Source organism: Hirundo rustica, chromosome 3 (assembly GCF_015227805.2).
Source record: "Hirundo rustica isolate bHirRus1 chromosome 3, bHirRus1.pri.v3, whole genome shotgun sequence".
Taxonomy (NCBI): domain Eukaryota; kingdom Metazoa; phylum Chordata; class Aves; order Passeriformes; family Hirundinidae; genus Hirundo; species Hirundo rustica.
Window position 1 is genome coordinate 34951088 of NC_053452.1, and position 18610 is coordinate 34969697.

The following is an 18610-nucleotide window of genomic DNA, read 5'->3' on the forward strand; positions in this document are numbered from 1 at the left end:
TTCTGATGCCTATGAGATCGACAAAAAGTGACACAGAGTAATGGACAACATAAATAACAGGGAATAGGTCAACACACCGAGTTCAAGTCTACTCATACAGGTTAGTAAGATTGGATCTCAGAAATATCATGTTTTAAACGTTTATGCTCTGCGGGAAGCATAAACCTACAGCAGAAGATAAGAAGTAGAAAGGATTTCAGCATTCTATCCCAATATCCCCCAACATCCCCCAACAGCTACGATTCTGTATTAGATGCAGACCAAAGGTACAATTTTCTTTTAAGTGAGAAAAGAAACAGGACTAACGCAGATCAGAATTGGACATTAGAGCAAATTCACCCAGCTATCTGCTGTGGTTCTTGTCTGGCACGATTCTGGTTTCATTCAAGAGTTGGAGCCTGTCTAAAATGCCTAAGCAAGCCAATGTTCCTAAAGTCTGTGCTGAGTCAACGCTTGTCTCTACATTGCCTCCTTCACCTGGACACACAGACACAGGTGCCAAGGAGCTCAGTACAGAACACAGCAGTGTGGGATTTCACTGCTTGTCCCTCCCGGCACAAGTTCTTGGCTTTATAACAGAATTCTAGAATGGCTTCTGGAACCACTGGCAGCCATCTCGTCCAACTGCCCTGCTGCTCGAGCCATCACCTAGAGCAGGCTGCCCAAGGCTGTACTCAGATGGGTTTGGAACATTTAATTCTCCAACAGGATTCTACAGCCAGCAACCTGACAAGATCAACTGCAGAAACACCTGCAGCCAATGCAACAGGGCCTGGTGCTGGGTGACCCTCTCCTGCCAGTTTACGGATCCTATTCTCTCCACCACACCGGTAAACCAGCATCACAGCAGGAAAGGCCTGTCACCGCTGTTTCTCCAAAACGATATCCGACACCCTTCTTCCCGGAGCAGCACGTCGGCACTCCCTGGCAGCCGGGCAGCACGGCCCCCCGCAGCACGGCCGCGGCCCGGCTAAGCAGCGGCCCTGTTGCTGTCCGGCCCGTGCGGCGCGCACGCACCGCCTCCGCCGGCGGGGCCGCCCGGGAGCAGCGGCGCCTCCGCACCTGCGGAACGGGGCCCTGCGGGACACGGCGCCACCCGTACTGAACTGCGGGAGGGCAGCCGGAGGAGGGCAATGAGGATGGGCCTGGGCGGGAAGCTGTATGAGCAGCGTCTGAGGTCCCTGGGTCTGTTTAGCGGGGAGGAGAATGAGGGGAGACCTCATGGCAGTTAACGACTTCCTCATGAGAGCAAGAGGGGCAGGCACTGAGCTCTTCTCTCTGCTGACCAGTGACAGAACAAGGGCGACAGGCCTGAAGCTGTGTCAGGGGAGGTTTCGGGTGGGTATCAGGAAAAGGTTCTTCACACAGAGCGTGGTTGGGCACTGGACAGGCTCCCCAGGGTAGTGGCTGCAGCACCAGCCCGAGAGAGTTCAAGAACTGCTTGAACAACGCTCTCAGGCACATGATGTGACTCTGTGCAGGGCCAGGAGTTGGACTTCGATGATCCTTGAGGGTCCCTTCCAACTCAGTTTATTCTGTGATTCCAGGTGAGAGCATGTGCTACATTTTGGTGTTCAGTTCCAGGATGACAGAAACTTCAAACTCATGAACACCAGGCATGTGCATTACACTTAGGAGAGTGTTAATAAATAAGGAGCTAAAAACCCTGACCAGTCTACAACAGTGCCTTAGTGAAAAGTGATTTCAGTTGCTTATTTGAGTAAGATCTTACCTGGCCCGTGTAACTGTTGGGTCCTACCGAGATGAGTACACCAGTCTTGTCCTTAAGGAAGACACCATGGTCACATGGAAGCCACAACAGGTCAGATCAACAGCAAAGGTTTTTCTGTGTCCTGGACTCCTGGGTCAAATATGCTTGTGCTGTTAGTTTTCACAGAAATCACACACCCACCTCCTGCATCCTTCTCTCACTGTTATTAAAATCCCAGTTGTAGTATCAAAATACAAGCAAGCAGTCATTCACTAATAATTCATGTTTCAGTTCAGGTTGAAACCAAGTTCTGCAGCAATGCACAGCACATCAATGTCTGCTGTGATTCATGACACGGCCAAGGAGGAACTGACCCGAGCGGATACATCAAAAACTGTAACTTGCATTTTTCCCTCTACCTCACATATTGGTCATCCACACAGCCCAATGCTGGAAAATGCATTTTATTTTAGGAACAGCTTTAATTCAACAGGAACCACAGAATATTTATCTTCAAGCATATCAAAGAGACTCATTATCTTGACTTGTTTGGTGAAAAAAAGCATTCCTGGAATGGAAACCCAGAAGTCTGCACAAAAGTACAAACAAAAGAAACACTGTCCCATTACCTAAAATTCTGTTATTTCAGTATTTTCAGATTGGCTTAGACTAACTGGTTGCAAGCATTGCCCAACTACTCATGAGAAATTGTTGTTTCCTGCCTATAACTTCTTTTTTCCCCACCAGAAATCAACAACTTTGCTATATATTAGTTACATGGGAAGTAATGAAACTGCAGCGAATTTATTGCACTGACAACCCTGAGAGTAGTCTTCCATGAGAGAAAGTTTTGATAGGGGATTAAATAGTTATCTGTGCCCCTACTTGCACACTGGACATGTACAAACGTTAAGGCAAATAAAGTCAACATGAATCAATTAGCACTTCAAGAACTGAGTGGCTATTGAAAGTAAAATAGATTTACCTCTCCTTCGTGTTATAACCTGGAATGAATACTTTCATCAACCTTAGTTTACAAATATTTGAAGAAAAAAAAAAAGGTTTTGAGGTAACTCAAGAGAACCATTTCCACTGTAACATTTCTTTTCTTTACAAAATACCTTCTAACAGCCCTTAATGTTATTACTACACCCATCACCAATATCTCCTCCTGTGTACTTCATGGAAATAAAATCTGCCATTGCACCCCATTTTATTCTTCCCAAAAGCTACAATTCTGCCGTCTCAAGGTGGCCAACCTTCCAGTGGAGTTGTCTCTGGGGTTACATCCCAAAGGTACATATGCAGAATCTGGCTTCAGCTTTCAGCCATCCACCACTTCTTGAGGGGATAAAAACATATACCCTTCAAGCAACTACTTTCCTACAGAAAAACTTCAGAATGTTCTGTTTACCAGTGAGCTCTAGCTCCTGTGAAATTCCCACCTTGTTTGCAAGGAAAGCTCTATGCCCCCACAGCTTTCTGCATCCATCCACCACAATGCATCCCACCTCCTCTCACAGGCCCCTCCTTTCCTTCTCTGGCACTACTGCTGTCTCCCTCTCAGATCCATGTGCAAACAGCTGCAAATCTTTGCCACTCATCATTCACAGCTGTAGCAAGCCTACACAGAAAGCACCCACATAAAGTCTGTTTTCTCCACTTGATTATAAAACCATCCTTGAACTGGCACCTTAACACTGTTCCCAGGCTTCTTCCTTTTCTCAGGCTCTAAAGAGAGTCACAGTGTCTGGTTTTGCTTCCATTTCCTTCTACGTCCTTCAAGGTTCTCAGCTCCCACTCCTTGTTACACATTATGCACATACTCCTTTGTAAACTGCTCCTTGGGGAAACTGGTCAGCGCTGGAGAACTATGCACCAAATCCAAGTTACAAAAAAAAAAAAAAAAGGGGGGGGGGGGGGGAAGTAAAACATTTCAACACATAATTAAATCTCCTTTTAAGTCAAAAGTTACTAGAAAATTGCTAACCTTTAGGAAGTTATTGAATCTAATGCAAATTGTCTTTTGCTATTGCTTGCTTTCTTCCAAAGCACAGACAAATGAGGATATTTTAGCTGAAGTGTAAATAAAATAGATGCTAAAAACTAATAAAATCAGCTAATGCTATATTTTCATTTGTTCTAAGTAATTTTCATACCAAAATATATACATATATATAAGTATAAATGACAGAAATGCGTTAAAACCCTATTAAGCAATGTTCACTAACATTCCATCAGTCAATTCCATTTGAAAATAATCAGAGTATTTTACAAATACTCTTGCACACTACAAAAAAGATTTGCCATCTGCATTCTATTCTACTTTTTAAAATTTGATCATTTATCCCATCTTCTGAGCTATTCACTGCACTTCTGTGCAATGTGAATATAAAAAAAAATTGGTAATCTCCCTCCTCTTTCCTCTTTGACAATATTTATAGTCATTCAACTACCAAATACACAGAGAAAATAATTGCTAACTTAATTCAAAGGCCTCAATTTACTGCCAGCTTCACATTTTAAACATTTGATTTTTTTTAAGCTTTCATTCAGTCATGAATACTTTCCCAAGGAGAAAAATATTAAAGTGCATGCAATTGCTTCCCTAGAATGATCTGTTCTGAGACAGAAAAATCACGGCCCCAGAAAAATCTTCTTTCACAAGGTTAGTCTGTTATTAATACATTCATTCACTATGTACAAGCTGTGAGTTAATAAATAACTTATGCCTTAAAATAACTGTAGCAGTTTTTACCAATTGAAAAGTTTAATATCAGGTTCCACCATTCTGTAGTCTTCAAAGTTGCATCCATATATAAATTAACATACAGAAAAATAATCCATTGTCTAAAAGACTGCACATCAAAATAGTACTTCCATGTCTGCTTTTAAAAGAATAGGTTTGTGACTTTATTTATACAAATTGAAACTTTATAGGGACATATACTCCTTAACCCAAGACAGTTAATGAAACAATTATTAAAAAACACAGTTTGTAACTAAGATTTCTGTCCATTTTTGTACCTTTTGCAGGCTATTATATAGGTTTTACCATCAGGTTTTCAGTGCTGTGATATGCAGGTTTCAAATACTGCAAAGCATGTTTACAGACAATAAGTATTTCAATTATAGTAGCAGTCATTATGAAAATAATTTTGGCTTGAATTTCAAAGTATCTGGGTAGTATCCCTTTAAATCTGATTTGCTATTGTAAGCATCACATCCTCTGTACATACAACTTTTTGCTGACAACAAATCTGAAGAAATAATGACACATCTGAGGTGTGATCTGGTTTTATGAACTAAAGAGCAGCTTTCCCAAAGTTTAAGACAAATACAAAAAAAGAAATATTGCACAGATTAAAACACAATTGTTTACATTCTGACTTCAATACAGTACAACTTAACCGTGAATGTAAGGAATTACCAGTTTGTATTGTAAGTCCAATTATTTGTGCCAGAAGGTCAAACAATTTTAAAATTAAAACTAGTATGTTTAAAATGTTTACTTGTTATAGGAATTCTAAACAAACTTTTAAAAAGCTTTTGGAATCACTTGGGAGAGTCTGTAACTCCCACAAACCAACTTTAAAAGTTCTGAGCTATACAGGTCATTCAACCCAATATTCCCTCAAAAAGCTATCAGACAGTAAGCACATTGGGAAGTATACATTTTTATTTCACATTCCTAAAATAAGCTGTATTTACATATTATATAAATGTATGAAGTCTTAATATAAAATAGAAAACTGCATTGACTGAGGAAATCACACTCCATATGGAGTTACTTACCGAAGACCATTTTTTAATGAAATTTTACAATAATTTATATAAATTATCTCTTCCAAATTAGATGGTTTTTCTTCTTTTTACTAATTCACACAATTTTGATGACTTTACAAACAGTGGTGTACATTATAAACTTAAAAAAAACAGTTACAGCATCTTCCGGCGCACAACTGGCTTTGGAAAATTAGACAGTCTTTTTTTGTTCTTTCTTAGGGTCTTCCCTGCTGCGTCTGTAGTTTCTTTCTGTTTGGTTTTTGTTCCATCCACTGGACTTCCAAAAGGAGAGATGAATTTTATTTCGACTGGTGGAGGTGACCAAGAACCTTCTTTTGTGGATCTGGAAAGAAGGACGGGCATCAAATCAATTTTTCGTTACTGACAGTATTTAAATCGAGGATAAAAATGACATGGAATTCCAAAAACAGTTAAAAAAAAAAAATTGCTTGGACTTCTTTGTAGATAGAACCAAGGCAGAAAAGGTGCAAAAATAAGGTTAATTTTGCATTCATTCCCTTTACTCATTGTCTGGCCACTTCCCACCTTTTATGAGAAACTAAACTGGAAGAGTGTGGTTTCATAAGGTGGAATAAGCCAACACAAAAGCATTGCAATGTCACCACTGCAATTAGTAACCACCTCTTTTCTGTTCCCTCCCTTTTCCATTTCCATTAGCAAATCAAACCCTTAAATGGGGAAAAGCTGTGTATTAGAGCAGGAAGCTGGACATGGCTGATAAAGTGAGAGAAGACCTGCACAACCAAGAGAAGAAGAAGTGCTTAGGTACTTAACGGATGAATCACCATAACATTAGGAAATGCAAATAACTTATTTCATACTTGCTTGCTTTCTTCATTTTTGGAGTTCTACCTCTCTTCAATTTTTGCTTTTCCCCCGACTCTATGGATTTGATATCCTCTTCCTCTTTAGCTGGAAGCTCCTATGTTAAGACAACAAAAATGTTACTCATTAACAAGTTCTTAGACTTCTATGGAATAATGTTTTTTTCATTAAGAAATCATGCCAAAGTTATTTCCAAAAGTACCCTTTGCTTGCAAAAACAAACCTTCCACATCCAATTATTTTACCATCCCAAAAGTTAAAATTCTGAAATTAACAGATAACATAGCAAGTAAGTTTAAAGAGAGCCACTGTGCCTTTTGTTAAAGGCAAAACAGTATTTATCAATTCTTGATTTACATTCAAAACTGACTTTCATAGCTAGTTTTCATGAAGAAAAATAATAAAAGTTTTAGTTGATTCATTTAAAGTTCTTTTTAGATATGTTTCCAATGAAAAAGGCAAAGCATTGCAAAGCACTAGCTCAAAAAATGGCACAAAATTAAAATCAAGAACATAGGACAACCGGAGTTTTACTTACTGCTTCTTTCACAATTCGGGAAATGTTAGCTACATTTTTTCTCCTTGACCTCAAAAGAGGGGGTGAAAAGACAAATTGAGAAGACAAATCTGGATCTAAATCCTTAAACTGCACAGGATGGTCTGTTTTTCCAGCTAAAATGACAAACACACTGTTAGCATGCACATACATTATACATAAGGGACATTATTAAATTACAGCTGACAAGTAAGAGCACCATAGCTTCCAAAAATAAAAGTCCCATCAGCTTTATAAACATTGCATGCAAAGGCATTTTCCCCCCCTAGTAACTGCCTCTTGGGATTTATTCTATTACCAAAAATAGAGGAAAAAAACCCGAAGCGAGTGTAGTGATTTTACGTGCACCTAACATAATCAAAGATACTACACTCCAGAGGCATCAACAGTTCCTTACACATCTCAAAAAAATTTATCATGTACTCTAACTAAAAGACTCCTCTGTACACTAATTTCACTGATCAAGTACACACTCATGAAACAGAATCACATAATAAACAGCTGCCCAAGTTTGTTGCAAGATGCAGCTCATCTGAACTCGAAAACTGAACAGAACTTGGAAGCACACATCCTTTATTTCTCTGTTGGGGGAGAAGGGATAGCGATCACATATTCACAAGTAATCTCTGGTTTTCAAAATCTGACAAAAATTAAGTTCCTTACAAAAACATAGCTTAAATTTCATTTCACAGCTTAGATCCACTTCATAATCTGTTTCTACCAGAACTAAGCAGGCAGTCACACAGACTTCAGCCAGAAGATGAACTGCATCTTGGCAAACTATTTCTCATATTCTTTACAATACTGAAAGCCATCCTCAGCCTTTTCTGTGGTTTAAAAAAGAGGATATGCCCTATTTTGCATATAAACATAGTGCACCCTACCTTCAAATTTCTTTGTCAGCTTTGTGAGAGGAGGAGAGAAAAGGAAAGCCTCATTTTCCTCAACAGACAGTTTCTGACGGATGGCAGTCCTGCGGGACCTGGTTCTTGTAACACGATCTGTCAGAGCTCCTGATGTCTGATCACGTCCTGAGGGGGTTATGTCTTCGAGCAGCAAAGGACTGCCACCAGGTCCTTGGGAAGTCTCCTCAGACATTGATCTCCTCTTCCTGCCTCGACGCCCTCTCCCTACCGTAGTCCTGGGTGTAGCTGGCTCCTCGCTTGGCTCTGCAGGAGTTTGCTCATGAGTATCCACTTTTTCTGGATTCTCGAGTGGCAGTTTTCTAGTTCTTCTCTTAGGAGTATCAAGGACTTCTACTTTCACACCTGAATGTATGTCTTCCTGAGAAGAGGTAGACTCTGGATCTGCTAAGAGGTTCTGTGCCGCCTTCCTAGCGCTTCTTCTAGGCGTGACAGGAAGCTTAAATTCTGTTTGAGGAAGCGATGTTTTAGACCCATCAAGATCAGAATTTTCTGAAATTTCTGATGAACTAATCTTTCTTCTTCTGCCTCTTTTACCTGGCACAGGTAAAAGGAGTTGGTCACTAAGCTGCACCTGTTGATCCTTGACAGTATCTTCAGTAAACTGTAAATTAAAGCTTTTCAATTTTCTTGCACTTCTACTGGGACTGACTGCTGGTTTTACTTTATGATCAGTATCAGTCTTGACAGATTCTGGATTTCCAGCTGAACTTTTTCCTCCTTTAGTCCTTCTGGAAGCAAAAGAAGCAACAATGCTGCCTTCAGCAAGAGGCGTTTCCTCATTAGCCTCTTCTTGGAGTTCAGGTGCAGCTTCCTTTACTCTCCTTAATCCTCTTCTGGGAGTAACAGGCCGCGTACTGTCAGACAAGGTTTGTCCATCAGAATGGCTGCTTTCTGTTTTTTCTAAATTAGACACTTTAGGTTTCCTACCTCTCCTAGGAGTAACAGGCGTCACAGGTATTTGCTGCTCTTGAGCATTTTCTTCTGTTTGGAGTTTGGGAGTCTCAGGTGCTTCTTTTGTTCGCCTGGTGCTTCTCCGAGGAGACAGTCCGAGCAGAGCTGGGCTGTCTGTCTTCAGCAGCTGCTGAGTGCCTGCAGACAGGACACCTGGACTTCTACCCAGCTGTCCCCTTGTGCGTGTTCTTGGAGCAATGCCATAATGATGCCTGCTGGTTTCCTCTCCCTCTGCTTCTAGCACAGGTGTTAAGGGAGCTTTTGCCTTCTGGAATCTCGTTACCTTTTTACCTATGGTTTCATGAATAGATTGTTCTACAACTTCAGACGTAAATTCTTTACTTCTCGTGTCTTTGATTACATCCAGTAAGTTCTCGGCAATGGCAACCTTAATAGGTTCAGGCACATATGGGAGTGACTCTGCAATATTTTGAGATTCCTGATCACCAGTTACAGTGGACACTGAGTTTGTAACATGTTCCTGACTTTCAGTATTTTCTAAATTGGTTACAGGCTTTTCTTCTGTTGTGTCATCTGGTTTAGAAGCATCTACTGATGTAGGGTCTCCCATCTCTGCTTCCCCTTCTTCTCCTTCCAAAACTAAGGTAAAATTACTCTGAGATAGAAAAAGGTCTCCATCTCCCTCAGCTGCATCACATTCACTGTCTTTATTATCAGGCAAATCACATGCAAACTGTTCCTCTATATTTTCATAGCTATACTGAAGGTCGCTTGATGGATCTAGCTCACTATATGGTGATGTTTCAGGTGTTGGTTCTGAGGTATCTTCTATAACCTAAAGTTAAAAAATGTCTGTTAATGCTTTGTTCAGTAGCAAACAGACTAATTTCACACTGAGCTAGATGAAACTGAGCACAGTTCCCTTCCGATCACCCCTGAATGTGAAACATACGTACACACTCTGTACTACCTTACAGCTGAGAGCTTATGGATTTGAGGCACAGGGATCAGAGCAGTCCCTGTGTGCAATTCACACACTCTGTTTCTGCTGTTTCTGTTCAGAAGTGACCATTTGCCACCACCCATGTCCAGGAGCAGTTTTCCAACACAAGGTGTGCACACAACCACCAGTGACCATCACATTGCAGTGGCCTCTGCACTGCTCCACAGCCAGAGTGAGCCACTCTGCCTCCAACAGGGTGGAGGCATATGCCCAAAATACAATTGGGTCCTCAATGCTTAAAGCTTCACTCATGATAGTTCTGACTGCAGCACTTACACTGGCCAGGGATCACACCCAACAACTCAACGTGACACTTGGAGGAGTCACTTGGGTTCCGTGAGATAACATATGCTTTCTAAATACCTCCATCTCTTGAAGAAATATCTTGAAACCAAAATGAGCTCATTACTGGGAATTCTGTTTACGTTAAGAAGGAACAAACAGTAAAGGACATATGCACCTAAATAATTCTGAGTTTGGGTCCCACATCTTTTTCTTTGCAATGGTTACCAGTACAAAGAAGCTGCTCCTGTAACTTACTGCCTTTAAAAGTATTTTTTTACATGAAATAAAAGAGTTTGAATTCAAGTAAATCAAACTAATGCCTAGGTGTTTTAAAAAATAGTTTTGGCTTTTATTTTGGTTTTGTTTGCTCTCTAAGCCTAAGTCTTGACAGGTTCCATTCATGTTATACGAACAGAAAATGCAGAAGAGAAAAACACATCAGCCCTTACAACACAGGTTTTAAACTTGTGTTAAGTAGCTCAAGAAACAAACACATTTTTGAGTCTCTCCTAACTGTCAGTAGAACAGGTCTGTCCTCAATTTGCAAACTGTTTTCTATTTTGTAGAAAATGGGAAAATAGTTTACTTACATTAATTTCCTCAGTTTTTGGAGGATTGTTAGAAACAGAGACTTCTTCAACTTCAGCTGCTTCAGGGTTACATTCCTCAGGTAAATCCACACACTTGACCTCCTCAAGGCGATTTTCAGATGGAGTACTGACCATGTCCTCACTGTCATGGATACTTATCACAGCTAGAAGAGATTTATGTAATTTTACCTTAACCTTTATATAAGTGACGTAAGTTTAAGCAAAAAGAAGTAACAAAGCTAGCAAGAGCCAACAATATGGTTCTCCATCCTACCACATATACTGGGATTTCTCCAAAAGCTAGAAATATTGTGCTGGTTTTGGCTGGGATAGTAATTTTCTTCATAGTAGCTGGTACTGCTCTATTCTGGGTTTGTACTGAAGGCAGTGTTGGTAACAGGGATGTTTTAGTTGCTGCTGAGCAGAACCTACACAGAGCCAAGGCCTTTCCTGCTTCTCACACTATGCCAGCAGTGGGTGGGCTGGGGGTGCACAAGGAGATGGGAGGGGACACAGCTGGGAAAACTGACCCCAACTGGCATCCCATACAATATGGCATCATGTTCAGCATAAAAGGCAGGTGAAAAAAGGAAGAAGCAGGAGACATTCAAAGTTATGGTGTTTGTCTTCCCATGACCCATCTTCCTGTGTTCCTGGAGATGGCTGAACACTTGCCTGACAACAGGAAGTGGTGAATCAATTCCTTGTTTTGCCTGACTTGCATGCAAGACTTTTGCTTTCCCTATTAAGGTGTCTTTATCTCAACCCATGAGTTTTCTCACCTTTAGCTCTCCAATTCTCTCCCCCATTCACCCAGGGGAAATGAGTGAGTGGCTGTGTGGGGCTTAGTTGTCGACTGGGTTTAAACTGTGACAGCTACAAATACAGATCGGGTAAAGGATACAGCCCCAAAGCAAGAAAGAAGGAGAAGGAAATCAGCTGTCAAGTCCATAGACGGACAAAAAGAGGAAAATGTAGCTGGAAAGGCACACTGGTACACAGTTGCTTCAGTCTGAATACTGAGGATGCAACGTTAAAATAAATACTGATCTCTCCTTATAATACTTTAAGTTCTACCAGTATCTCAGTATTTTGATCAAGAATGAAAAGATTCACTATGCACTTTCTACAAGGACTTTCTTTAAGGAGGGTGTTCTCTCTAATCAAAGTTAGCAGTAACATGCTACTACTATTTCAGTCTAAGACACCTACACTGGAATGGCAAACTACACATTTCACTCGAGGAGCTCTGCTACCCTAAGACACAGAACATTTCCAACATACATTCACTGTCTGCCTCCGGGGAGTCAGCAAGCTGTGGATCTGTTGCAACCAGTATGGCTTTTTCTTCTGATGAAGAGGTCATTTCAGACTCCTGGAAGGTTGTTTCACTTCATGAAAAGAAAGAGAGAAATTCATCATAAAGCTTGGAAACAAACCTTTAAGAACTTTACTAGTTACTTTCTCACTGCAAAATCTTCAAGTTTCAAAGCACAAAAAATACAAGAAAAAACAGAAATTCTTCTGTCAACATATTCAATTTGTGACTCAATTTGTAATTCATTTTGTAACTAATTTTATGCAGGAAAATAAGTACTTAATATTCTTTCCAGCTCTCCAATACTAGATAATAATATAACAGAGGTGTATTAGAGAATAATGTATTATTTGTCTTCTGTAGAAAGAGGGCAACTACAATAACAGAGGTTCAGAACCCACTGAACAGAAGTCTGTACAGGTGACAGTCACCGCTTGAAATTAAAGGTTCTCTCATTGCTGACATTCTGTCTTTATCACTCAGCAGTTGTGGCTTTTAAAGTACCTGGTGTGAAGATGGCTTCCCTTTCCATAAACAAATAGATGCTAGTTGAGCACATACAGAAAACAAAAATTAAGTATAAAAAAAACTGTCGGAAAACATTCAAACTCCAAAATAAACCCACTGAAGTTACAGGAATGTCAGGATTAATTTTTAACTACACAATTTTCAGAAAAGAAACAGGGCTTATGTTCACAGCATCTGCTAAGTAACTCTCACAAGGTCTGTATGGGACTTTTGAATGAAGTCTTTATCATCATACTTTGGGGTCTACAATGATTTGAGAAAAAAGGCTCAAATTGACAGCCAGTCAATGTGCATTACATTCATGCCAGATTACTTATGGTCACAGACAGAATGGAACAGACCTTACATATAAGAACAGAGGAAAGAACTAATCCCAGGTCAAAATCAATTTTCCAACACAGAAAAGCCAGCAGCTTTGTTGTGTGAACCCAAAGATGTATCTACTTCAAAAGCTCACCCTTCATTTCCAGCCCCAGAAGTTGCAGCCTCAGCAGCTTTAAATACCAGCTTATGCTCAGGAAGGGTATGACATTCAACATTTGATTCTTCCACAAATCCTACAAAAATGAACAGATGGATTACTTCCCTGTTGCACTCAACATCACTTCTTTTAAACTGTTCATATGAATTTAAAGTGATCCTTTATGCATTTCATCTAGGACAGGGATTTAACAAAATAATGCTGTACCAACACTTCAAATGCACAGATGGCCTGTGTTCTACTTTCCAGTAGAACAAGAAGTCTGATGCCTAATTTCAGTCAAACAATGTAAAAACTCCTGCATATTATAGAAGTACCCCCAAAACATAACCAGAAGCCAAAGTTTTAAATATGTATCCCTTTCAAAACTCCCATACTGTTGCCTTTCAGCTGCAGCTACACACAAAAAATGTCAGCCAAGGAAAGTATACATTCATAAGGTCCAGGATACCTAAAAAAAGACTTTAAACATAGAGGTAATTTTAGAAGCCTAGGGCACTTGTGAAAAATCATTAACTGCTGCAGTCATCAGTAATTCAATCTTTTGGAGACATTTGAAAAATTCAGAAACTTAGGTTATCATAGGACGAAACACACCTTCTTTTCTTCGTCCTGAAGGATCTGGTTGCTTCATCTGCAAAGGTTTATCCTCAACCATTTCACTTTCTTCCTCCTTCTCTAATTCTTGAACATCAACCATTTCTTCAGTGGAAGAATTAGCTGGTTTAGCAGCTATAAAGATGACATCATCTTCAAAATCACCAGGTGATTTTGCATCATGATATTCCAAAGTTGTCTGGTCTGATCTGACAGAGAAGTTACTGTTTTCCTTACTGACATCCATCTTCTCCAAATCATCTCCAGGTACGCTTCCTGAAGACTCCTGAACTTCAGCACAATCTTCCCCAGGATTGCTCAGGGTAAACAGACTTGATTTAACTCTGCTTTCAGACCAAGCATCCTCCACCAAACCATGATGATGCTCAGATGAAGCTCCAAATTGTGCTTTATCATCTTCTGTCACCTAAAAAAAAGTTCAGATCAGCAACATGAGTCTGCTTTTTGTCAAAGCAAAACAAAAAAACCCCAACAAATACTGATATTTCTAAGTTACACATCCCCTTAGTGAGGCAATGAAAAATTAATTCTCATTCTTGCACTATCTTACATTTAAGGCTGAGTGTAAAAATTAATCACACTTTAGATTGCTTATTGAGTTTCTACGGCATTGAAGAACTAAGATTAAATCAATCTTGCTCATAATGTCATCTCAAGGCTCTTCACTGGGTTTACTAGTGTGTTTTCAAAGAAGACAAAGCTTTGCCTAATAAAATCCTAACTCAAAACTTCTCTGTTTTATGCTCATCCCTTCAAACACATATGCACTACTAAAATATGCTGGTGTTCAACTATGCCTGTGGCATGGAACAAGGAAATTAATCTGGCCATAGTGCCACTATTAGTAAGAATTTCATACAGGAGAGAGCATATCTTGGTACAACTGAGTAACTCCTTGTAACATACATGAGCTACTCACACATGGGTTAGCAGCACATGCCCCTGGTGTGCCCCTGATTTGGGTGCGTTGTGCTGGCAACTGCCTGATGGGCTGAACCACAGAATCCAGCTGCACAGCTGTAAGAGCAAAAGGGATCACAGCTGGTCTGATGGAGCCACTGCATTTGAAAACTACATGGATGCTCTCCCTGGTGCAAGGCAAGAAGCAATCCTGAGAATTTTAGGGCCGGGAGAACAAAACACTAGAGTTCTCTTCATCAGGAGTCTCTTTTTACCATCATTTAAGTAAACCAAACATTGCAAAAAGACAGGCTGAAAGTCAATGGAATCTTTCTGACTTTTGTTACTTTCCCAGATATTCAATTTGAAAAATTTAACAAACCCAAGCAAGAGACTCCACAGCTATATTCCTTACTTTCCTACAACACTACTATTTGAAAAGGTACAGCTGAAAGGCGAACTAACATTCTGAACAAACAGAGGTACTAACAATATCTGAATAAAACCCACCAAGGTCCCTGATGTTTGTTATGAATATGATCCTGCAAGAACATGATGTCACAGAATGTCTAGCATAACACAATCTTTTTTTTTAAATCAAATTCTGCCATTCTTGATGCACAATCCAGATTCTCAGTATAGGGAGTTTTGGCAGACTTTTAAGTCTAAATTAAATCAAGTCACAGCATATCTGCAAAACTCAGTAACTGTAGCCCAGCTTACCCCAACAGTCCATTTTGCATGTGAGCTCTCTTCCCTGAAAGATATTCTAGGTTCCTTTGCACGTAGAGGAGGAGTAACTGATCGTCCTGGGGATGCAGAGGGAGTTGCTAGGGGTGTAGTGCGAAGGCTGGACCTGAGAATAGACTGAGGAGTAAACCCAGGAAAACCAGAAGACGTGGCCGAAACTTTAGCTCTCTAGGAAAAGAAATAAAAACACTTAAATTAATACCAGTTAAATCTTCAAAACAGAAGACTGTACTTTAATTACGAACCGGGTTTACAACAACAGAAAGTTTTCCCTATGCACTATTCTTCCAAAAATACCAACATTTTAAAGATAAAAATGCATGCTTTTTATATTTCCCTTGGTTTGTCTTTGTAATGCCAACAAAATAAAAGTTATTTTTCAAAATTACTTCTTCAGGAAATAAGGATATGACATCTTGATTTCTGCAAGCTTATCCCCTATCCCACTAATTTTTGTAATTCCTACAATGCTCTTATAAAAGGCACACAGTTTCAACTTTACTGTGCACAACAGGGTTTTCAATCGCTGCATCTGACAGCAATTCTGCAAAGCAATAGGCACAGATTTTTTTTCACTAATTAATCAGCTGCACACAAGAGGAAGTGACACTGCTGCAAAAATACCTACAAATCTTCATGTAGAAGCATTCAGCTGTTCTTAGCCCAGATTATTTTACAGTATTGAAACGGTTTCAAAGGATGATAAAGCTAGTTCATTGGTGTGGATGGTACTTCATAAGAAGAAAGTGGAAAAATGGAATTGTTCCATACAATGAAAATAAATTTGGTTCACAAAGCTATGGAATAAGCTCTCCACTGCAATCAGCTGAAAACTACATCTTCCTGCTTAAAAATTTACTATTACCAAACTTCCTGCTTCCAAAAGGGCTGTGTATACAATAACCACATGCATACTGAAAATTTCAATCCAGAAGCATTTCTACTAAAAACTTTGATTATTTCACTTTAAGCAAACCTCCGAAGTTTTTAATTTCGTTGCCTGGTACTGACTTCTTAAAATACAAACCTTGACCACAAGAGGAGTTTCCAGTAAATTCAACTCTGATGCTCTTGGCAGGTTCTTGTGGGAGCTGGAGTGATGTGTGTTTGATCTCAGGGGGCTGGATGCCACAAAAGAAGTAGAAGCCGTGCATGGGGTCTGCCGGCTCTCATCCTGTGCCACGGAGCGGGAAGGAACAGGACGAACCACCAAATCCAGCAACCTGTTAAAACACACAATTTAAACTAGGAACATCATTAAGGAAATGAATAAAGCACACTGTGATCATCTCAGATGATGCAGAACAAAAACACAGGATGAACAAGAAATACAACCTCACTGCTGGGGGTGACCTAGTAGTCCCACAAACAAGTGACAGGCACTTTGGGGCATTTTTTCATTATTTCTTTACATTTCATACCTAATTCCCTAAATCCCTATGTCGGACATAAGAATACCCCAAATTTAAGCTGCACAAGTGACCTAGCTCTCAGCAGTGGAGAAAACTCATCTACATTTCAATGCAGGGACCATTTCAAATTTCCCACCTAATTTTGTCCCTAAGTTGATTTTTTCTTTGAGATACAGGACTAAATGCAACAGAATGCGTGGTAAACAAAAAAAGCATACACACATGCACATGTATATACATGATAAACAACACCATTTTGAAATATAAAGTTTGTAGATCTACTATACCTTTTACACTTTTGAGAAAGTTTTGTAATAGGCGTCCCAAGAAATGCATCAGGCAACTCTGCACCAGGGAGAGGATGTGTACTGACTCCTGGCTCTGTAGTTCTAGGACTAGAAGGAAAACAAAAACACAGCTGATTTTCATTCCCTCAAAGTCCAGCCACACCAAATTAAAGTTTATTAAACTATATCCCATGTAGAACAATCACCTGACAATTACAAGTCTCTTCTCCACTCTGTAATTCCGCTTATTTTTAAATAACCAAACAGGAACTGGTAAAAGATTACTATGTGATCACACAAACAAGTCTATAAAAGTTGGCACACCAACAGCTTCACGGTAGTGACAAACAGTTTGAGTATCAGCTGTCTTAAACACCGTAAACACGTCTGCCTTAATGAAAATACATGTATTTGTATAGAGAATATTATCATAGCAAAAAACTCTACAAACACTACTTAGGATGACTTGATTCTTAGATCTTATACACTGTATGTGCAAAAAGGCTAAACAAAGCTTTATTCATGTGCACCTTCCCACAAAAAAACTAACACAATTCAAACTGAATTCTTTTCCCCTCTACCACTCACTCGCCACCTCCCTTTTCAAACACAGCTCAAGACTAACTTTTAGAAAAAGGCTGCTTACCTATCATATTGTGAGATATTTTTTTTCTGCTCATTTCCTAACCATACTTCTCCAATTTTGGACAAAACTTTACTGATGAAAGTTGCTCTTGTATGCACATTTCCTGCATTAGCCTGCCTTGTTGCTGTTGATAATGGCTTTGGCCTTGGGACTGTAAAACCAAGAGGGAGAAGGATCAGCCTTGTGCACCCAAAGCGCTGGCTGGCTGCACATCATGTTTCCTTTCTCTAAAATTACCTTCTCTTAAGACCGATGAAGGCAAACGGTACGGCTTGGCTCTCTCTACTGCCAGCTTCCTCTGAACTGTGGGAAGGATCTTCCCATATTGGTCTAACAGAGAATTTCTGGCAACTGCTCTCTCCCTCAAGCGAGGATCACGATCATTCTGACAAAGGAAACGTGTAAAGCAAGAAGTTAACAATTTACCAGAAGTTCATTGCACAGCACTATCTCTGCTCTTTCTTACTAAGGCCCAAATTTGCCCTACAGACAAAGGAGGACAAATCCACTGCACAAAGCCACAGCAAGTTCCAAGCTCCACCCAGGAGTACACATCAACTTCACCTGGTAGTTTTGGATAAGTTCAAGGAAGACTAGTTAAAAAAACAAAAGCATAAAAACCCCAACAAACTCCAAAACCCACAACTAAAAGCCGAAAGGCAAAATTTTACCTGCGGAGCACCTAGACTGCTCTCAGGTAAAAAGCAAGATGCAAGACATGGCATACAACATGCTTTTCATTCCACAGAAACATGTAACAAAAACAACTTCCATAACCTAAACCGTAAATAACAGAGGGATCTGAGATCTGAATGAAAAGAAAGATTATGTATTTATTCCTCAAAGGCACACAAACTTTTTTAACTAGAGTCAACTCATAATTTCACACAGCAGGATGTCTACCCTTACCGTCAGACTGGCCTTCATGGTCTGATTCAGCTGGAGTGCTGGGATGTAGTTGGCACGCTGCAGATGGTGGACTAAGAGGAATTCATGGCTCTGAACACCAGATTTGGTCTGTAAAAACTTCTCCAAACACTCCTGTGAGAAACAAC

The 18610-nt window shown here is 40.0% G+C and overlaps 1 protein-coding gene across 1 annotated transcript in view; it reads right to left on the reverse strand.

Moving 5' to 3' along the window:
- Positions 1-5371: 5371 nt before the first annotated feature.
- The window catches only part of LOC120750607 (protein ELYS), a 39742-nt gene continuing 26503 nt past the window's right edge, over positions 5372-18610 (reverse strand). Inside the window, exons 23-36 of the mRNA XM_040059481.2 lie at positions 18465-18596; positions 17793-17940; positions 17556-17706; positions 16910-17017; positions 16238-16433; positions 15184-15378; positions 13540-13966; positions 12919-13018; positions 11900-12006; positions 10616-10779; positions 7784-9572; positions 6882-7015; positions 6340-6440; positions 5372-5840 (exon numbers count right to left, since the gene is read on the reverse strand). Coding sequence (XP_039915415.1) covers positions 5651-5840; positions 6340-6440; positions 6882-7015; positions 7784-9572; positions 10616-10779; positions 11900-12006; positions 12919-13018; positions 13540-13966; positions 15184-15378; positions 16238-16433; positions 16910-17017; positions 17556-17706; positions 17793-17940; positions 18465-18596 — 3942 coding nt within the window. The 3' untranslated portion in view covers positions 5372-5650. The remainder of the gene's footprint in view (positions 5841-6339; positions 6441-6881; positions 7016-7783; positions 9573-10615; positions 10780-11899; positions 12007-12918; positions 13019-13539; positions 13967-15183; positions 15379-16237; positions 16434-16909; positions 17018-17555; positions 17707-17792; positions 17941-18464; positions 18597-18610) is intronic.